The sequence below is a fragment of the Spea bombifrons genome, chromosome 10, assembly GCF_027358695.1.
Source record: "Spea bombifrons isolate aSpeBom1 chromosome 10, aSpeBom1.2.pri, whole genome shotgun sequence".
Lineage (NCBI taxonomy): Eukaryota > Metazoa > Chordata > Amphibia > Anura > Pelobatidae > Spea > Spea bombifrons.
This window is the reverse complement of record NC_071096.1, coordinates 22430598-22452017: the sequence shown is the minus strand read 5'-3', so window position 1 is coordinate 22452017 and position 21420 is coordinate 22430598. Positions and strand designations below refer to the sequence as shown.

The 21420-nt window shown below is 46.3% G+C and overlaps 1 protein-coding gene across 1 annotated transcript in view; it reads right to left on the bottom strand.

Moving 5' to 3' along the window:
* The window catches only part of UBXN1 (UBX domain protein 1), a 65492-nt gene extending 47761 nt beyond the window's left edge, over window positions 1-17731 (bottom strand). Inside the window, exons 1-4 of the mRNA XM_053448808.1 lie at window positions 17613-17731; window positions 17148-17208; window positions 16697-16750; window positions 16517-16608 (exon numbers count right to left, since the gene is read on the bottom strand). Of these exons, the coding sequence (XP_053304783.1) occupies window positions 16517-16608; window positions 16697-16750; window positions 17148-17208; window positions 17613-17640 (235 nt within the window). The 5' untranslated portion in view covers window positions 17641-17731. The remainder of the gene's footprint in view (window positions 1-16516; window positions 16609-16696; window positions 16751-17147; window positions 17209-17612) is intronic.
* Window positions 17732-21420: the final 3689 nt, after the last annotated feature.

The following is a 21420-nucleotide window of genomic DNA, read 5'->3' as shown; positions in this document are numbered from 1 at the left end:
AAATAATAATATAAATAATAATAATAAAAAAGTGAGCTAATTGATGTCATTGTGACATTACTGGCATGTTCAGGAGGTCCCTAAGAGGACCTCTAACCATTTTTAAAATTTATATATATCGTATTTGCTCGATTACAAGACGAGGTTTTTTCCAGAGTAAATGCTCTGAAAAATACCCCTCGTCTTATAATCGAGGTCGTCTTCAAATCAGACCTCCAAAAAATGTCTGCTGGGGCCATGCTGCTTACCGAGCTTTGGTCGCGAGAAAAAATAGTTTACATGAATTAATATTTACTAGTAAAACTTTTTTCCTATAGGGTAGTCTTATATTCAGGCTTTTGGGGGGTCGTCTTATATATACACACATATATACACATACATATTTCTCCCCCCTTCTCTTACCTTATCTTCTGTCTTCTTTCTTCCATCCAGTTGTGGGAGCCCGAGGTCTGGCACTTCAGACCTCGGCTTCCCTGCTCTCTAATCACTAGGCGCCGGCTATTGATGCCGAGCGCCGGGACATGACATCATCCCTGCGCTCGGCATCAATAGCCGGCGCCTAGTGATTAGAGAGCAGGGAAGCCGAGGTCTGAAGTGCCAGACCTCGGGCTTCCCTGCTCCCTCATCACTACTCGCCGGCAATTGATGCCGAGCGCCGGGACATGACGGCATCCCTGCGCTCGGCATCAATAGCCGGCGCGTAGTGATTAGAGAGATTGGTGGCTTCGTGGGAACCTCCGGCTTGGTAAGTACCCGGCGTATAAGACGACCCCCCACTTTTAAGAAGATTTTTTGGGGTTAAAAAGTCGTCTTATACGCCGGAATATACGGTAAGTCATTTGAAATATGTGAGTTTATCGAGGCGGAGGTTCTACTTCAGTTGTCTAAGGTAAAGACAAATAAATCAATGGGGCCTGATGGGATACACCGCAAGTTATTGGAAGAGCTTGGTGGTGTACTAGCAAAACCGTTAACTGATTTATTTAACAAATCATTGGTAACGGGAGTCGTCCCAGGGGATTGGAAAGTAGCGAATGTTGTGCCCATTCACAAAAAAGGCAGTAGGGAGGAGTCGGGCAACTACAGGCCAGTTAGTCTTACATCTGTAGTGGGGACATTAATGGAAACAATGTTAAAGGAAAGGATTGTTGAACATCTGAAGTCACTTGGGCTTCAAGATCAAAAACAACATGGATTTACCTCAGATCATGCCAAACAAATCTTATTGATTTTTTTGATTGGGTGACTAAACTACCGAGTGGTGCAGTAGACATTGCGTATCTGGATTTCAGTAGGAAAGGTATGTCTATTTGCTGACGCAAAAATTTGCAACCGGGTTGATGAACTGAAAAAAAAGGTCAGAGCTGTGGCAACTGGCATTTAATGTGGATAATGCATCTAGGGCATAAAAACCCAAGGCCAGAGTATAGAATATTTGATACTATCCTAACCTCAACGTGTGAGGAAAGGGATTTAGCGGTAATTATTTCTGAGGGTTTAACCCCTTAACGTCCATTGCTGTGTCAGGCACGTCATAGGTCGTTAAGTGACCGTTTTGCATGACGTGCCTGACACGTCATGAGTCTTAAATAAGCTTAGAAAGTGATCAACGACACATCCCTGCCGCTGCACGGGAGATCAGGCTGTCCTTTGACATCCTGGACTCCCCCCTGACAGCAGAAGCCGGCATCACCGGCTTTTTGCTGTCTGATCTGACGTAAGCACGAAAGACGGAAAGCTGTTACATTTCAAACTGCCCGATCGCATGATCTGGTAGTTTAAAATGCCCAATCGGGCATTCCCATCCAGGTTGCATCACTGCTGACATAACCCGGAAGTTCATCGGAGGACAGGATATCCCCTGCAGGGGATAGCCTGTCCTCCGATGAGGCACAGATGCTGCGATCTCTATGCACATCTGTGAGGACCTGCATAGAGATCACAGTGTGATCGGTGCAGGGGGATGGCGGGGAGGGGAGTGAGAAACCATGCCTCTCAGCCCCCCTCCCGTCCTGAAACAGAGAAGGAGAAAAAAAAAACCGTTATTCATTTAAAAAATTATTTAAAAATAAATTTAAATAATAATATAAATAATAATAATAAAAAAGTGAGCTAATTGATGTCATTGTGACATTACTGGCATGTTCAGGAGGTCCCTAAGAGGACCTCTAACCATTTTTAAAATTTATATATATCGTATTTGCTCGATTACAAGACGAGGTTTTTTCCAGAGTAAATGCTCTGAAAAATACCCCTCGTCTTATAATCGAGGTCGTCTTCAAATCAGACCTCCAAAAAATGTCTGCTGGGGCCATGCTGCTTACCGAGCTTTGTTCGCGAGAAAAAATAGTTTACATGAATTAATATTTACTAGTAAAACTTTTTTCCTATAGGGTAGTCTTATATTCAGGCTTTTGGGGGGTCGTCTTATATATACACACATATATACACATACATATTTCTCCCCCCTTCTCTTACCTTATCTTCTGTCTTCTTTCTTCCATCCAGTTGTGGGAGCCCGAGGTCTGGCACTTCAGACCTCGGCTTCCCTGCTCTCTAATCACTAGGCGCCGGCTATTGATGCCGAGCGCCGGGACATGACATCATCCCTGCGCTCGGCATCAATAGCCGGCGCCTAGTGATTAGAGAGCAGGGAAGCCGAGGTCTGAAGTGCCAGACCTCGGGCTTCCCTGCTCCCTCATCACTACTCGCCGGCAATTGATGCCGAGCGCCGGGACATGACGGCATCCCTGCGCTCGGCATCAATAGCCGGCGCGTAGTGATTAGAGAGATTGGTGGCTTCGTGGGAACCTCCGGCTTGGTAAGTACCCGGCGTATAAGACGACCCCCCACTTTTAAGAAGATTTTTTGGGGTTAAAAAGTCGTCTTATACGCCGGAATATACGGTAAGTCATTTGAAATATGTGAGTTTATCGAGGCGGAGGTTCTACTTCAGTTGTCTAAGGTAAAGACAAATAAATCAATGGGGCCTGATGGGATACACCGCAAGTTATTGGAAGAGCTTGGTGGTGTACTAGCAAAACCGTTAACTGATTTATTTAACAAATCATTGGTAACGGGAGTCGTCCCAGGGGATTGGAAAGTAGCGAATGTTGTGCCCATTCACAAAAAAGGCAGTAGGGAGGAGTCGGGCAACTACAGGCCAGTTAGTCTTACATCTGTAGTGGGGACATTAATGGAAACAATGTTAAAGGAAAGGATTGTTGAACATCTGAAGTCACTTGGGCTTCAAGATCAAAAACAACATGGATTTACCTCAGATCATGCCAAACAAATCTTATTGATTTTTTTGATTGGGTGACTAAACTACCGAGTGGTGCAGTAGACATTGCGTATCTGGATTTCAGTAGGAAAGGTATGTCTATTTGCTGACGCAAAAATTTGCAACCGGGTTGATGAACTGAAAAAAAAGGTCAGAGCTGTGGCAACTGGCATTTAATGTGGATAATGCATCTAGGGCATAAAAACCCAAGGCCAGAGTATAGAATATTTGATACTATCCTAACCTCAACGTGTGAGGAAAGGGATTTAGCGGTAATTATTTCTGAGGGTTTAACCCCTTAACGTCCATTGCTGTGTCAGGCACGTCATAGGTCGTTAAGTGACCGTTTTGCATGACGTGCCTGACACGTCATGAGTCTTAAATAAGCTTAGAAAGTGATCAACGACACATCCCTGCCGCTGCACGGGAGATCAGGCTGTCCTTTGACATCCTGGACTCCCCCCTGACAGCAGAAGCCGGCATCACCGGCTTTTTGCTGTCTGATCTGACGTAAGCACGAAAGACGGAAAGCTGTTACATTTCAAACTGCCCGATCGCATGATCTGGTAGTTTAAAATGCCCAATCGGGCATTCCCATCCGGGTTGCATCACTGCTGACATAACCCGGAAGTTCATCGGAGGACAGGATATCCCCTGCAGGGGATAGCCTGTCCTCCGATGAGGCACAGATGCTGCGATCTCTATGCACATCTGTGAGGACCTGCATAGAGATCACAGTGTGATCGGTGCAGGGGGATGGCGGGGAGGGGAGTGAGAAACCATGCCTCTCAGCCCCCCTCCCGTCCTGAAACAGAGAAGGAGAAAAAAAAAACCGTTATTCATTTAAAAAATTATTTAAAAATAAATTTAAATAATAATATAAATAATAATAATAAAAAAGTGAGCTAATTGATGTCATTGTGACATTACTGGCATGTTCAGGAGGTCCCTAAGAGGACCTCTAACCATTTTTAAAATTTATATATATCGTATTTGCTCGATTATAAGACGAGGTTTTTTCCAGAGTAAATGCTCTGAAAAATACCCCTCGTCTTATAATCGAGGTCGTCTTCAAATCAGACCTCCAAAAAATGTCTGCTGGGGCCATGCTGCTTACCGAGCTTTGGTCGCGAGAAAAAATAGTTTACATGAATTAATATTTACTAGTAAAACTTTTTTCCTATAGGGTAGTCTTATATTCAGGCTTTTGGGGGGTCGTCTTATAATCGAGCAAATATGGAGGTTATATATATATATATATATATATATATATATATATATAAAAATCTAAATCTAATCATAAAAAAAAACCTTACATCCCATTGCCCTAGCATAAAATCTACCCAGTATAACCCTCCTGCCCCCGTTCACAAACCCCAAACCCGTTAAGCCATACATAAGCGTAAAAAATGTACACCTTATAGTATGTTCCCTGGTGCTGGGAAAGTATGGAAAATCTATATAAATTAGGTATTTCTGAAATCAGGACACCTGAATTGATAAACTTGGAGGGGATTTTCCATAACTTTACCTAATTTTGTGAGGATTCAGAGGGAAAATTAAAAAAAAAATTGGTGCTTTTTTTCTAATTTTTGCTAGTTTTTACAAAATTTCTCATTCTAAATTTTCAGCTAATCATCCAACTATGGTATCAAAATAAAGCTCTATCTCTCCTTGAAAAAAAAAATACCGTTTACATGGGTACACTATTCACAGGAAAAGAGAATAATAGCTGAACCGACATAGCGCAAAAATGGCAAAATTGCTCTGGGACTTGAGGTACCAAAAACCCCTGGGATTGAAGGGGCTAAATACTTAAAGGGAATGAACAAGATAAAGGAAGAGAGTTTATTTAAAAGGAGAAATACCACCACAACAAGAGGACATAGTCATAAGCTAGAGGGACAAAGGTTTAATGGTAACATCAGAAAATGTTACTTTACGGAAAGGGTAGTGGACGCATGGAATAGCCTTCCAGCAGAAGTAGTAGATGTTAATACAGTAAAGGCATTTAAGCAAGCATGGGATAGGCATATAGCCAAGCTAGATATAGGATAAGGGCAGGTACTAAAGTTGGGCAGACTGGTTCTTATCTGCCGTCACTTTCTATGAGGTTGTCCGCGTACATCGTACAGGCGTCCACTGGCTGATAGAGAGGAGAATCCAGGTCCCCTGCAGCGCTGCAGGGGATCCGGATCTTATTTTTATAGTCTGACCTCTATATGAGGTCTGATTATAAGACAACCTTGAATATAAGACGAAAGGTTTTTTCAGAGTATTTGCTCTGACAAAAAACCTTGTGTTATAATCCAGCAAATACAGTACATTTTTTAAAGGAACACTAGGTCTTAATGTAAAACATACACTGATTTCATTAACTGCTTGCATTTAAGAAAAACAAACTGGCACTAGAAACTCCTAATTCTTTCTTGGGAATTCATTTATCAATACAATATGACCAAGAGTACACTATATGGACAAATGACACCTGACCATTACACCAACAAGGACTTTTATGACGTTGCATTCGAAATACATAGACATTAATTTGTAGGGATGCACCGAATGAAAATTGTGGACCGGGGGGCGTGGCTGGCCCGGCGAAGAAGATGGCTGCCTGATCTGTTTGCTCCGCGCCGCCCGCCCTGAGATTCGCAGACACTCCGGCGTAATTCGCAATGGGCCGCACTAAAAAGGGTCCCCCGGAGCCGACTACCCCGGCGTCTAGCGGCAGATCCCAACCCGCGTCGCTGAGGGGCTACTTTACCACTCCGCAGCTGCTGCAGACTCAGCCGGAAGACTCCAACATGGCGCAGACTCCCGCCTGCTCTGGGGCCTCGGAGGATGGAGATTCCCTGCTGCCCGCAGCCAGTGCCTCGGGACCGCCTTCGCCTGAGTGGCGCCGACTTTTTTCGTCTCTGCCCACAAAGGACGACTTCAGTCTCCTCGTGGCAGAAGTCAAGCAAACGGTCCGGGCCGAAGTCGCGGCCTTGCGGGCTGAGGTTTCCCGCCTTGACGAGAGGGTCACCAGTGTTGACGCCAGGACCGGGGAGGTCGAACGCCAGCTATCGGCCCACTGCCGCTCCTGTTCCCATCAGATGGCGGATTTATTTTACCACCTGGAGGACCTCGATAACCGAGGGCGGCGGTCCAATATTCGGGTGCGGGGTCTTCCTGAAGGTGAGCGACCTGAGGATCTTAGGGCGATTCTGGACAGACTCTTTTCCCTGATTCTGGAGTGGCCTGCAGACCCTGGGAGGAAACCTATAAAATTTGATCGTGCCCATAGAGCTCTGCGCCCCAGCGGCGGCCCGGGAGACCCCCCCAGGGACATAATTTGCTGTCTCCACAGCTACTCGCTGAAGGAGGAGATAATGTTGAAGGCCCGCGCACGCCGGTTTTGGGCCTTTGAGGGGCATGAGGTTTCCCTCTATCATGATCTGTCCCACTACACGCTGTTGGCCAGGCGGGCCCTACGCCCTGTGACTGCCGCGCTTCAGGAGCGGAAGATCGCGTACCGGTGGGGTTATCCTTTTGCCCTGGTGGCCCGTCTGGGCCCCCTTACAGCTACCATCCGCAGGCCTGCGGACGTTCGACCCTTTCTGCTGGAGCTGGACCTGCCGCCGCTTGAGGTACCCGACTGGACCGCCCGAGATGCGGATTTTCGCCGACACCGTGCTGGTTCAGCGCAACGCGGGCCCCAGCGGGCCAGACCTCCTGGACGGGCTCTGAGGGACAGGGACCGTGACCAGCCGCCGAGGGAGTGACTGATGCCGGCCACTTTCCGGTGGTGACCCCGTGGAGGCTCCTCTGTATCCTTCTTTGGCCGACTACGCCAGCCTGGAAGCGGGACTTGTTATTACCTGCGGACTTTCGTTTTATTTTACCGCTGTGTACCCGTGGCTCGTGTGTGACTTTATTTTTATTTCTTTTTCTTTTTCCGCGTCGTTTTTATTTTTCCGCATCGTTTTTGTTTTTTATTATTTTGGTGCATTTGGGACTGGGTTCGTGTGCCTGCCCCTTAGGTGTGTTGGTGCTTCGGGGGTCGCTCTGCTGCCCTGCGGCCGCCCCGATGCTCGCCACGTGTCGCTCGGACTGACCGTGTTACTCGCACGCGCTGGCCCTCGGGGCTCGTGCTGGTTTCGGGGTGTGCAGGGCCCGACCCGCCCCTTGTTATGTCACTCTGCCGCGCGCTGCCCCATGCCATCCTGCCCATGTCCCTCCTGGTGGGGTTGGCACTGCCGCCTTGAGTGACGTCTCCGCTGGCGTTTGTGTCACCCCTGGGGTGCGATCTCTTGCGGTGTGTTGGTCCCCTGGCGCGCCTGCTCCGGGACGCCCCCAGCTTGGCCCACGGGCAGTCCTTTGCTCTCACTACACTACACAACCCGTTCGTCGTTTTTTTTTTTTTTTTTTTTTTTTTTTTTTTTTTTTTTTTTTTTTTTTTTTTTTTTTCTTTCCGGCCGTTGACACGTATGCTTCCTACCTCTACTCCGGGGTCCGCATTTGTAATGCATGATTATGTGTATTGCGTTGCCCAAGAATTTGTTATTTGTTCTGTTATGGTGTTGTCTGTTGTGTCTGTTTCGGGCGGGTGGCGGGGCGTTCTGTGTTTTGGCGGCACTTGGTCTACCTGCGGAGCCTTTGCCGCTTTCTGGAATTCTTCGCCCGCCTCGTTCTCTCCCCACGGGGCTTGGTGTCGTTGCCCGTTCTCTGGGGACCCCGTTCGCCTCCCTAGGGGGGTTGGGGTCTGCCCGGTACTTGACACATTACCCCACACACTACATTTCCCACTGATATTACATAGTCCCCCCCCCCGTCCCTGTTCTCCTCCCCACCGTCCTTTCCGCCCTCCCCTCTTTTTTGTCTCTACCCCCGCGGCTCTGAGGCGTCGCTCCGCATACCGACTGACATGGCTTTCCGACCAGCCCCGCTGACCATTTATTCTGTTAACGCACAGGGTCTTAATATACCCGAAAAACGGTCCAGGGCTCTGAGAGAATTTAAGGCGCATGATGCCTCCGTGGTACTGCTTCAGGAGACCCACTTCAAGGGGGGGCAAGCCCCTAGTCTAAAGAATTCCCACTACCCTTTGGGATATTTTAGTAACAATCCGGAGGCCAAGACTAAGGGGACGGCTATACTATTTTCTAACAGGGTCCCGTTCGTTGTTAAGGATACTCTCCTTGACCCCTCGGGCCGTTTCACCTTCGTTAAGGGCTACATTGCTGAGGTTCTCTACACCTTTGCTAGCGTGTATCTTCCTAATCGGGCTCAGCATGTGGCCCTCCGCTCTATCGTGGCCTCGCTCGCCACTTTTGGGGAGGGCCTTGTGATTCTGGGGGGGGATTTAAATGTCCCTCTTCGCCCGGAGGTCGACACTTCCTCGGGTTCCAGTTGTGTCCCGGCTAACCAGTTGCGCTCGGTTCGCAAACTCCTGACTGAGCAGCGCCTGATTGACTGCTGGCGTTCTCTGTACCCGACTGCCCGGGACTTCACTTTTTACTCTTCCCCTCATGCTTGCTACTCCCGACTGGATTACATCTTTCTCTCTCAGACTCACCTGGACTTGCTGCAGGCGGCCACGATCCTACCGATGACCTGGACAGATCACTCTCCAGTTTCCATTACGCTAGACTCTCCGTTGTGTAGGCCCCGGGAGTGGACGTGGCGACTTAACGACTCTTTTCTACTGGACGAGGCGCTTGTCTCACAGACGACGACGGAACTGCAACGTTACTTTCAGGACAATGTTACGCAGGGGCTGTCCCCTCTGGTGGTGTGGGAGGCCCATAAGTGTGTGCTGCGAGGTTTCTTTATTCAACAAGGTACGCAACGAAAGAGGGCGCGCGCGCGGGAGATTGATAGGCTTACTGTTCGAATTCAGCAGTTGGAATCCCTGCACAAGGATACTCTTGATGAGGCGGCCTACGCGGATCTGACCTCCCTCAGGGGCCAACTGTCTGACATTCTCAACTCTAAGTTTCGTCGGGCTTCCCTGTATAGTCAGAGATTTTTCAGTGAGCACGGTAATAAGTGCGGTAAGCTGTTGGCCAAAATGATAAACCCACTTAAGCGCAATACGCACGTGCACCGGGTCCGGACACCTGCGGGGGATTTGTCCCATTTCCCCTCTAAGATAGTGGATGCGTTTCATGCGTACTACTCCTCTCTTTATGGTTCGTCCCAGGTTTCCGATGAGGGTGCCAGTCATGATAAGCGGGTCCGCATCACCAGTTATCTTGCGGAGCACGGTGTGCGCAAACTCACCCGTGAACAGGCGGAATCTATGGAGGCGCCGTTCTCGGCTGAGGAGCTCTCCGCGGCTCTGAAGGCCACCCAGCGGGGTAAGTGTCCGGGTCCGGACGGTCTGCCCCTGGGGTACTACCGTACGTTCTCGGCGCCCCTTTTCCCACACCTGCTTGCCGCGCTCAATGCCATCCGGGGGGGACTTCGGTTTCCCTCCCAGTCGTTGGCGGCCACGATCGCGGTCATTCCGAAGGAGGGCAAGGACCCTGGTCTGTGTCAGAGTTACCGCCCGATCTCGCTCCTCAATGCCGACTTGAAGCTTTTTGCTAAAATGTTGGCGTTGCGCCTGGGTCGGTTCCTCCCGCTGTTGGTTCACCCGGACCAGGCTGGCTTTATCCCACGGCGAGAGGCGCGTGATAATACTATTAGACTTCTCTCTGTCATCCATAAGGCGCGGGCGGAGGCGCGCCAGATTTTACTGTTATCGACCGACGCGGAGAAGGCCTTCGATAGGGTGGACTGGGGTTTTTTGGAGGCTACCCTGGAACATCTGGGTCTGGGCCCATCCATGTTGGCCTGGATTGGGGCTCTCTATTCCTCGCCTACTGCTCGCGTGCGGGTTAATGGGGCTCTCTCTCCCCCCATAGCGATAAGGAACGGGACCAGACAGGGCTGTCCCCTGTCCCCGATGCTCTTTGCGCTGTCCCTGGAGCCTTTTTTGGAGGCTGTCCGTTCGGACCCGAACATCTTGGGGTTGCGGGACGGTGGTCGACATCATAAGGTGGCGGCATACGCTGATGATCTGCTGTTTATTGTAGACCGTCCCAGTATTTCACTCCCGAATATTCTTGAGGCTTTTCGCCTCTACGGCGCGCTGTCTAACCTTAAGATAAATTATTCGAAGTCCGAAATTTTAAATGTCTCCCTGCCCCCTCGGCTGGTGTCCTCGCTTATGCCTTGCTTCCCCTTCCGGTGGTGCACGGAGAAGCTTAAGTATTTAGGGATTTGGCTGACTGCCGATCCCGCGCGGCTTTATCATGTTAATTTTACACCCTTGTTAGCCGTTCTGTCTGAGGATCTGCGGCGGTGGACGCCGCTATATCTCTCCTGGATAGGCCGGGTGAATGTTGTCAAGATGAACCTTTTGCCTCGGGTGTTGTATCTGTTCCAGACGCTTCCGATTCGGATACCGCGGGACTTTTTCAAGGTTCTCCGGTCTCTGGTGTCTAGGTTTGTCTGGGGCAATAAGAGCCCTCGGCAGCGGTTTGCCCAGCTCACGAGGCCCAAATCTGCGGGCGGGCTTGCCTTGCCTGATTTTCATGCGTATTACCGTGCTGCCCACCTCCTTCGCATCTTGGAGTGGCATACCCTGGGTCCCCTAGCTAAGCCGTGGGTCGATCTGGAGATTGGGGGGATGCGGGGCCGTATATACCATGCCTTGTGGGGCCCGGGTGGCGGCCACGGCAGCATTTCCCATCCTTTTGTACTGGCGACACTGGCGGTTTGGCGGGAGGTGTGCCTGCGCGCTCGCCTGTCTACCGCGCCGTCGCCGTTGCTGCCCCTCTGCGAGAACCCGGACTTTGCTCCGGGGCGGGAGGTGGGCCGGTTGGACTTCCTCGGGGTTCCTGCCCCTGTCCGGGCCCGGGCGCTGCTGGAGGGGGGCGGGCTGCTCCCCTTGCGCTCGTTGCTGCGGGGGCGCGATCCTACGTGGTCGGAGCGCTTCACGTACCACCAACTTGGGCACTATCTCTCTACCTTGCCGCATGGGGACCGTCTCCACCGGCCCTTAACGGGCTTTGAAACCTTGTGCACGGGGGCCCGGCCACCGGAGAGGGCCATCTCCTTGCTCTATTCCTTGCTGATGACTGTGACCTCTGCGACTCGACCGTCCTTTTGTGAGACCTGGGAGACCGTCTGTGACACTCGACTCTCTGACAAGGACTGGGATAAGATATTCGTTTTCACCCACAAGAGCTCGAGGGCCACTAAGACGCAGGAGACTAACTATAAACTGTTGACACACTGGTACAGGACGCCGCAGCGTCTTCAGCGTATGTTCCCGGGTACGTCTGACAGGTGTTGGAGGTGCGGTGGGGATGTGGGCACGATGTTGCACATCTGGTGGTCCTGTCCCTTGCTGCAACCTTATTGGCGGGAGGTTCACCGGGTGATTTCGGAGTTATCAGACTCTCCCCCTCCTTTCCGTCCTCTGCCCATGCTCTTGCACCATACGTCTCACTCGATCTCTCATTACAAACGGTCGGTGGTCCGACATCTCCTTGACGCTGCTAAAAGCCTTATACCCTTACACTGGAAACAGCCTTGCCCTCCCTCTCGTCGGGACTGGGTGGCAAGGGTGGAGGAGATCAGGAGGGTTGAGGATCTCTCCGCCTCGACCCCGAAACTTAGGGAGGCCTATATGGCCACGTGGTTTTACTGGATGTCCTCGGTTGCTGGGCACGATGTGTAGTTGCCTAGTTTCGCCCGGGGCCGCCCGGCTACTCAGCGGGCCGATGTTCATGGCCGCGAGTTGCCCTGACTTCTTGATTTCTGTTCTCCATTGTTCCTGTGATGGGTGCTTGTAATGCTGTTTGCGTGCTGGTATACGTATCTGACTGTACTTCTGATATGTACCTTGCTATGTATTTTTGTGTTCCTCTGTTTCATGCCGCGGTTTCCCTGATTCCCCCTTGCCCTCCCTCCCCTTTTTCCTTCTGTATCCCTGCCCTATCTCCTTCCTTTATGTTTTTGAAAAATTCAATAAAAATCTGATTTTGAAAAAAAGAAAATTGTGGACCGAAACTCAGGAGCTCCGGACTTAAGCGTCCATTTTGGTTGCGGGTTAGCCGCGCCCCACTTCTTTCCCGTTTACTGAACCCACACAAGTTATGTATTGTTTTTTTTCAGGACAAGAAGGGCTTTCTTTGTGTCATTGTTTTGATTGTATCATACTATTTACTATAATAAATAAAAAAAAAATTAAAAAAAAGTATAAAATATGGTGAAAAATTTAGGAAAAAAAAATACCTTTTCTAACTTTCACTTGAAAAATCTTTTATTCATCTATAAAAGCTAATGAAAAAACCCTAATTAGATTCTACTATTTGCCCTGAGTTTAGAAATACCCAATGTTTTTTTTGCTTTTTCTGCACATTATTATTATTTCAAAACCATTTTTTCCAAATCTGGTAATTCTTCCCCCCATTTCGGGTACCTTTGAAGCCGGCTAATGCAATTTACCCCATCAAACCATATACCGTATTTGCCCGATTATAAGACGAGGTTTAACTCGTCCTCACATAACTCTACCTCCCCCCCTCCTTCCTCTGGGGGCGGGGCCAGAGAAGTTGCTCGCACAGCTGGGCCCCTGCGAGTGGGAGATCTGCAGTTCAGGTAAGGGAGTGGGGGGCTGGGGGGTTTGAGCGTGTGAGTATGTGTGATTAATGGAATGAATGAGTATTTAAATGTTTGTGAATGAGTGTGTGTGTAATAGCATGAATGTGTAAGGTGGGTGGTGGTGGTAGCATGGCATAGGGAGGCTGTAATCACACTTCTATAACCCCCAGGTTCCAGCATGTACTGGCTGCCTTGGCTTGATAGGAGTGTGATTGCTGTTAGCAGTATATATATATATATATATATATATATATATATATATATATCTCCAGAAATGCATTTTAACCAGAGTGGCATATAGGGGTATAAGGCATATCATGGGGTAGAGGGGCATATAGGGGGTTAAAAGGCATATCATGGGGCACAGTGGCATATAGGAGGATATAAGACATTTCTGGAGGCAGAGTGGCTTATAGAGGGTTAAAAGGCACATCATGGGGCAGAGTGGCAAATAGGGGGGTATAAGGCATTTCTGGGGGCAGATGTGCATAACTGGGGGGGCAGGTTGGCAAATAAAAGGAAATAAATATATTTTTCTCAATCATAGCTTTTATTAAATATGAAAATTAGTTTACATGAATTAATATTTACTAGTAAAACTTTTTTCCTATAGGGTAGTCTTATATTCAGGCTTTGTTTTTTTCCTAAATTAATATTTTGATTTTGGGGGGGTCGTCTTATAATCGAGCAAATATGGTAGTCATATCGATGATGAATCGATGAGCTGTAACCTGATCCCTTGAGTCTGTGCGCTGTGCAGATGACTCACTCTATGATCATATTACAACTGCAGTTCATGTTCACAGACTGAACTGTTATAAAAGAATTGTTCAGTCTACTGAACTGATTCATCTGGATCATCGAAAAGAATTGGTTCAAAAGAACGATTCGTTTGTGAACTGGACATCACTAGCCTCAATGTCAAGGCATTGCAGCAATACCAGCTGAGTGAATAAAGTGATTGCTGATCTTTGTACTCTCCTTTAACCCCTTGATGACAATTGCCGGTCTTAAAAGGTCTCAATTGCCCGTTTTAAAAGCGTTTAGGAGGCGATCAACGATCGCCTCCTAAACTTAAATGGTGTCGCTGGAATGCCTCGATCAGGAGGCATCCAGCGACACCAAACACTTACCTTAGGATGGCTCCGGAGAGCGGTCAAAGCTGCAGGTGATATTCGCCATCAAGCAAGATGGCGGCTGCCCTGTAAAAAAAACAGTAAAGACTAAAAAGTTCGCTAGACGGTCTCCAGACCCTCTAGAGAACTCTGGCTCCACTTGCAGGTTGAATACAGGTACTGCATTCAACCATGCAAGTCAATGGAGCTCAGCTTTCTAATCACAGTGTGATTAGTAAAAATAAAATAAAATTAATAATTAGAAAAAAAACAGTAAAAACCCAGTAAAATGTAAAAATAATTTCCCACTGATGTCACTATCAGGGGAACCTTCAAGTTGAAAAAAAATGTAAAAAAATAAAAATGTAAAAAAAGGCAAAAAAAATAATATATATATATATAAAAAATATATTTTTGTGAGCAAGTCCTAAAATTAGCATATTAGCTTAAAACAATTCTCGCATGGAAAGAGTTAAAATACTGGCATATTAAATGCCCATGGGGTGTCTACTTTAAAAAAATGTATGATTTGATGGGGTAAATTGAATTGGCCGGGATCAACAAGGTCCCAATTAACACGGGGGGAAGGATGGCCACACATCTAATTTCCAATTAGAAAAATGCACACGTACCAAATGTGGCCTTTTAGTTCCCTCACACAATGACAAACCCATGCATGTGGGGTATCACTGTACTCAGGAGATGTTGCTGAACACATATTGGGGTGTCGTGTGACAGTGGCATATACCAGGAACTGTAAATTCATACATAAAGTAGGTGTGTGTGGGAAAAATACACACACAAAAATACTACTGCAAACTTTGAAACAATGCTGGTGGTAAAATGTGTGCATGCAAAGAGTTAAAATACCAGCATTTAAAATACCCTGTGGCGTGTTGTTTTCAAAAACATATGGTTTTGTTGGACACACTGAAATGGCCCGGCTCAAAGATGTACCGAATAGGGCATGGGCAGTGGATCCTCAAATGCCAAAGTTCAACATTGAAAAATGTGCATGCCCCAAATGTGGCCCTTTTGCCCCCAAACAGCCAGGCAAAATCATTCATGTGGGGTATCACTGCGCTCAGGAGATGTTGCTGAACACATATTGGGGTGTTTTGTGATAGTGACATATACGAGAACTTTTTAATTCATACCTGAAGTAAAATGTGTGTGACAAAACAAATGCAAAAAATGACTACCATAAAGTTTGACAAAGACTGGTGGTAGATATGGTGCATGGAAAGAGTTAAAATACTAGCATTTGAAATACCCTGGGGTGTCTAGTTTTCAAAAATATATGGGTTTATTGGGCACACTGAAATGGCCCGGCTCAAAGATGTACCAAATAGGGCATGGGCAGTGGATTCCCAAATGCCAAACTTCAACACTGAAAAATGTGCATGCCCCAAATGTGGCCCTTTTGCCCCCAAACAGCCAGGCAAAATCATTCATGTGAGGTATCGCTGTACTCAGGAGATGTTGCTGAACACATATTGGGGTGTTTTATGATAGTGACATATACCAGAACCTGTTTATTCATACCTGAAGTAAAATGTGTGTGAAAAAACAAACGCAAAAAAATTACTACCATAAAGTTTGACAAAGGCTGATGGTAGAATAAGTGCTTGGAAAGAGTTAAAATACTAGCATTTGGAATACCCTGGGCTGTCTAGTTTTCAAAAATATATGACTTGATGGGGTAAATTGCATTGGCCGGCTTCAAAGATACCCGAAATGGCACATGGGGGGAAGAATTACCAGATTTGGAAAAAATGGCTTTGAAATAGCAAAACGCTACTTGTACTTATTGCCCCATAATGTGTAGAAAAAAGCAAAAAAACATAAAAACATTGGGTATTTCTAAACTCAGGACAAATAGTAGAATCTATTTAGCAGGTTTTTTATTACCTTTTATAGATGAGTAAAAGATTTTTCAACTAAAAGTTAGAAACAGTCATTTTTTTCTAAATGTTTCACCATATTTTATACTTTTTTTTAATAGTAAATAATACGATACAATCAAAACAATGTCATCTAAAGAAAGCCCTTCTTGTCCTGAAAAAAAACAATATATAATGTGTGTGGGTTCAGTAAACGGGAAAGAAGAAAATTACAGCTAAACATGAGCAGCGCAGAAATGTTAAAACGGCCATTGTCACGAAGGGTACAAAAAATAAAATCAGCCTTTGTCGCGAAGAGGTTAAAACCCATGACGTACCTTTAATTGTCATCATGGGATAAAAGTACAGAAAGTGTACCTTAGTATGCATTTTCTATAGTAGGGGTGTCAGGTACATGAAATTATTAAAATATTTACAAAGTACTTTAATACTCATATGATAGCGAGGCTACACGGTACCAGAGTGCCTTGTTAATTAGGGGAATGTTTCCCCCAAGAAACTTCTCGGGGGACCTGTGTATTGCCATTGGTATCATGTAAAATTCCTGACATTATCTATTACAGCACACTGACCTGCACTTGTGTCTGTTTCTTTCCCTTCAGAATCTTCATGGACAGATTCATTTAGTACTTCTTCAACAGGATCATCTTCATGTTCAACAAGCCTGAGAGTAAAACCAACTGTGTTGACAAGAAAGACACCATATTGAAACCGGACATAAAACATGGCAATTTTGAGAACTGTTTACATACCAATCCATGGCAGACTCTATCCCCTGATTCCCTGTGGCAGCGAGAGCCTTCTCTCTGTAATAAAAGGGCATGGTAACAGATGAGACAGTTTTGGGGAGTTTTTTTTTTTTTTTAAATTGTATTAGTGTAAAGCGATACTGCAGAAATAGGGAGATTTATGTAAAGGCTGCAGCATATATTGTGAAAAAAAAATGACAGACGTCCCACTGTTTACCACAGCACTTTTGAGAGTAAGCATTTCTTTACCCCAAAACAGCTTAATGTGACACTAGTGAGGTGCAAATTGATCAGAAAAAGCATGACTGGGGTGCAAAGATCAAACGCTATTACTGTTTTTAGGAAATATAATCTGGATATGGTGGTTTTGCAGATATTACTATATACAATAACACTTGAAATAATCAAGATACACAATTAGATGCTTTATGGAAATAAATAAATAAAAAATTACGCTCTGATTTGGGGGAAACCCATTTCTATGAGGCTCTCCAGCGCTGAACACTCTGACATTTCTAAAAAGACACAAATAGATAGCATGTATATGGTGCTCGAAACACAGCAAAAGAAAATGAAAACACGTTAAACGGCTTGCATACAAACACAAACAGGTTACATATAGCTGTACAACGACCCATAAACCATTATATACAGCATGCAGTATATAAAGTCTAAATAGTACACTGGTCATTTTAAGACGTTTGCACGTTAAAAATGCGCAAAGACTAATGTTCGTCTTATTACGCCACAACTCCGTACGTAGGCCACGTTACAGAGAAAAAAAAAATATATATATATATATATATATATCTATGAAAAGCTGCGTGGCGTAAAGATCGGAATATACAAATTAATATTTCCATAAATGTATATAATTCAGTACAAAGAGAAAAAAGTGACGTCACGTGATATAACTCACCGGCTGCACTTACACACCACGTGACCATTCACACAGCTAAGGCCGGATAGAGTCTTGAATATTTCCGGTGTATGTACGGTATCCGGTTGGTCGTATCTGTGTGACGTTTTCTTGAAGGTGTGGTTTCGGAGGTGTTTTTTTTTTTGTCTATCTTTATGTGTGTGTGTTTACTAAATATATAAATGTAGTATAAGTTAACAAATATTGAGTGACTAAAATTATATATATATATATATATTTTTTTTTAGGTAACCGAGGTATGGGTGATAGTGAACCGCTTTCAAGCAATTTGCTGTGCTGCCGTTATTATCAAATAAGTTGGTGAATGCGATTTCTTCAGTTACAACTACATTCTTGAAAAAAAAGACCACAGTGGGGTTCAGTTAGTTAGTGGAGGTACTGGTATCATCTTTACTTCATTTGCAAAACTAACGCATTATCTTAATTAAGTAGGTATTGTGATTTTTATTTCCAAAAAACGTTACTCTATCGTATTTCCATATTTAGAAGGGATATACAGAGTTTTTGTAATATACAACCGCTCTCCAACAGACAGGGCCGGACTGGGACTGAAAAGCAGCCCTGGAAACATTTGGAGACCAGCCCTATATAGTTTATCTCGCGGTCGAGCTCTTGTACCCACACGCACCCCTAATACATACCCTAGTCACACTATTTGCCATACAAATAACTATATAACATTCTTTTTATCACATTATTTGTATTAAAATGCCAGAAAGCAAAAGTATTAAAAGGCCCTAATAAATTAAATACATTAATTAAGACATAATGGAATCAAAACATTTGCTACTGCAAACATTTTTAGATGAAAAAGTTCCTTTTTATTTAGTGGAACAAAACAGTGATCACATTATTGTTCACGATATTCTTGTAAGAAACTTTATTTATTTATTCATGTAAATTAGTTTTTTACATACAAGATAAGCTATGATTGAAAAAATATTTTAATTTCCTTTTATTTGCCAACCTGCCCCACCAGTTATGAACATCTGCCCCCAGGCTTGCCACTCTGCCCCCCGAAATGCCTTATACCCCCTATATGCCACTCTTCCTCCCCGATATGCCTTATACCCTCCTATATGCCACTCTGCCCCATGATATGCTTTTTAACCCTCTATATGCCACTCTGCCCCATGATATGCCTTTAAACCCCCTTTATGCCACTCTGCCGCTAGAAATGCCTTATATGATAAGGGGCATATCATGGGACATAGTGGCATATTGGGGGTTAAAAGGCATATCATGGGACAGAGTGACATATAGGGGGTTAAAAGCCATATCATGTGGCAACCTGCCTCCAGAAAACCCTTATGCCCCCCATATAACACCCCCACCCCCCTGATTTACCACTGCTTCTGACTCCCTGGTGTCTGGTGAGGGCAGAGAGTGGAGGCCGGCATTCATGTAGTTAAAAAAGCTGGCGTGCACGCACCGCGCCGCCCAATGGCCGTGCCTCAGCTCTTCGTCCCACCCTTTTTAAGTCGTGAGACGAAGTGCTGAGGCACGGCCATTGGGTGGCGCGGTGCGTGCACGCCAGCCCCTTTAACTTCATTAGGCGCCGGCGGCCGAAGAAGACTGCCGCTTTCAGTCGCGCTTGCAGATGTTCAGCGGCTGTTTTGAGTGTTGGTCTGCCGGCCGCCCGCGCCCACGGACCAACCGGCCCACCGGGAAATTTCCCGGTATCCCGGTGGGCCGGTCCGGCCCTGCCAACAGAGGTGGTAAAGGTTAATATAGTGAGGGGACTTAGGAGTCCTGTGGGTAACCATAAGACTACCTAAAGCACAGCTGGGGAACCTTTTTTCTTCCAAGGGCCATTTGGATATTTATAACATTTACGGGACATACAAAATGATCAACTTAAAAATTAGCCCCTCATTGTATATTTATCCCACCAGACAGCCCTCCCTTTAGTATCATGTTGTGAGGAGACGTAAGTTCGGTAGGAGCCCAGTAAGTGGGAAAGGTACTTTCATGGTAACAAAGGGGTTAACTGCACTGTGCAGGGTGTGGTAAGTAGATGGCAGCAGGGTTAAAAGTTCCTGGTCTGGATCTGGTTGCAGGACATACCGTATTTGCTCGATTATAAGACGACCCCGATTATAAGACGACCCCCCAAAATCTGAATATTAATTTAGGAAAAAAAGAAAAAGCCTGATTATAAGACGACCCCATAGGAAAAAAGTTTTACTAGTAAATAAATAATAATTCATGTAAACTATTTGTTTGTTTTTAATTTCCTTTTATTTACCAACCTGCCCTCCAGTTATGCACATCTGCCCCCAGGCATGCCTTATACCCTCCTATATGCCACTCTGTCCCATGATATGCCTTTTAACCCCTATATGCCACTCTGGCATATAGGGGGTTAAAAGGCATATCATGGGACAGAGTGGCATATAGGGGGACACTTACATACTCAGACACTACCCACCCAGACACTTACCTACCAACTGAGACACTTACACTTCCCTACCCACCCAGACACTTACCTACCCACTGAGACACTTACACTTCCCTACCCACCCAGACACTTACCTACCCACCCAGACACTTACCTACCCACTGAGACACTTACACTTCCCTACCCACCCAGACACTTACCTACCCACCCAGACACTTACACTTACCTACCCAGCCAGACACTTACACTTACCTACCCACCCAGACACTTACACTTACCTACCCACCCAGACACTTAACTACCCACTCAGGCACTTCACTCACCGTGATGCCTCAGCAGGCGCTTGCTGCAGCTCCCGCGGGATTACAGCATGACGCTGTGTGACCCCGCTAGGCCCCGCCTCCTCCAGATAATTGAAGAGGTCTGTGCAGGGACAGCGCAGTACCGCCGGGTTCCGGTCTTCTGGAGGAATCTCCCCAACCGGCTCTGCTTCCCCACAGTGGGCGGGCTATCCGGGGAAGGTATGCGCTTATGCAACCTCGGCTGCTGCCGGCACTTTGTGATAGACGCCGGCAGCAGCTGAGGTTACCATACAGGAGGATCCAGGTCCCCTGCAGCGGTGCGGGGGATCTGGATCTTAGTCTCCTAATCAGACCTCTATTTGAGGTCTGATTAGAAGACGACCCCGATTACAAGACGAGGGTTATTTTTCAGAGCATTTGCTCTGAAAAAAACCTCGTCTTATAATCGAGCAAATACGGTAATAGATGTGCAGCAAGGTATAGCAGTGGTCTCTAGATGGAAATGGTAGATGCACAACAGGTATGGGGATAACGTTGCCAAGGTTGGGAGGAACCAGAGAAACAGCAAATCCGAGCTCAGAGCAACAGGCAATCAGGGAAATCGGTGAGAAATCCAGGTAAGAAACATTTCACAAAACTAAAGAAGGCTAGGAGACAATGACCCTGAACTTTCAACCCTTCTGCTGCCATCTACTTACCACATCCTGCATTCCTGCACAGTGCAGTACCGTTCCCCAATACTGGGCTCCGACTAAACTTCCCTCTCTTCACATTACACCAAGCCTTTTATGGGGCCTGAAGGATTACTATCTCTGCTCTTGCCCAACAAATTGTGGCATTAACTCATTCTGCCCATTAACTGCAGGCTGGTCAAACCCAGCTGCAGCATCCTGCAAATTTTTTTTAGTGCTATCTCTCATGCCTGCTCCAGGGTTCCCACAGTATATCACCAGATTTTGTTTTGTACTGGATAACATTCGCACAGTGTGCGAGCAACGAGCAGGTAAGCAGCCGGCCCCTTTCTATTCAATAGTTTTATTACCAGCCTTGTGGAAGTCATTTTTTTGCGGTTTTTTTCTCCCCC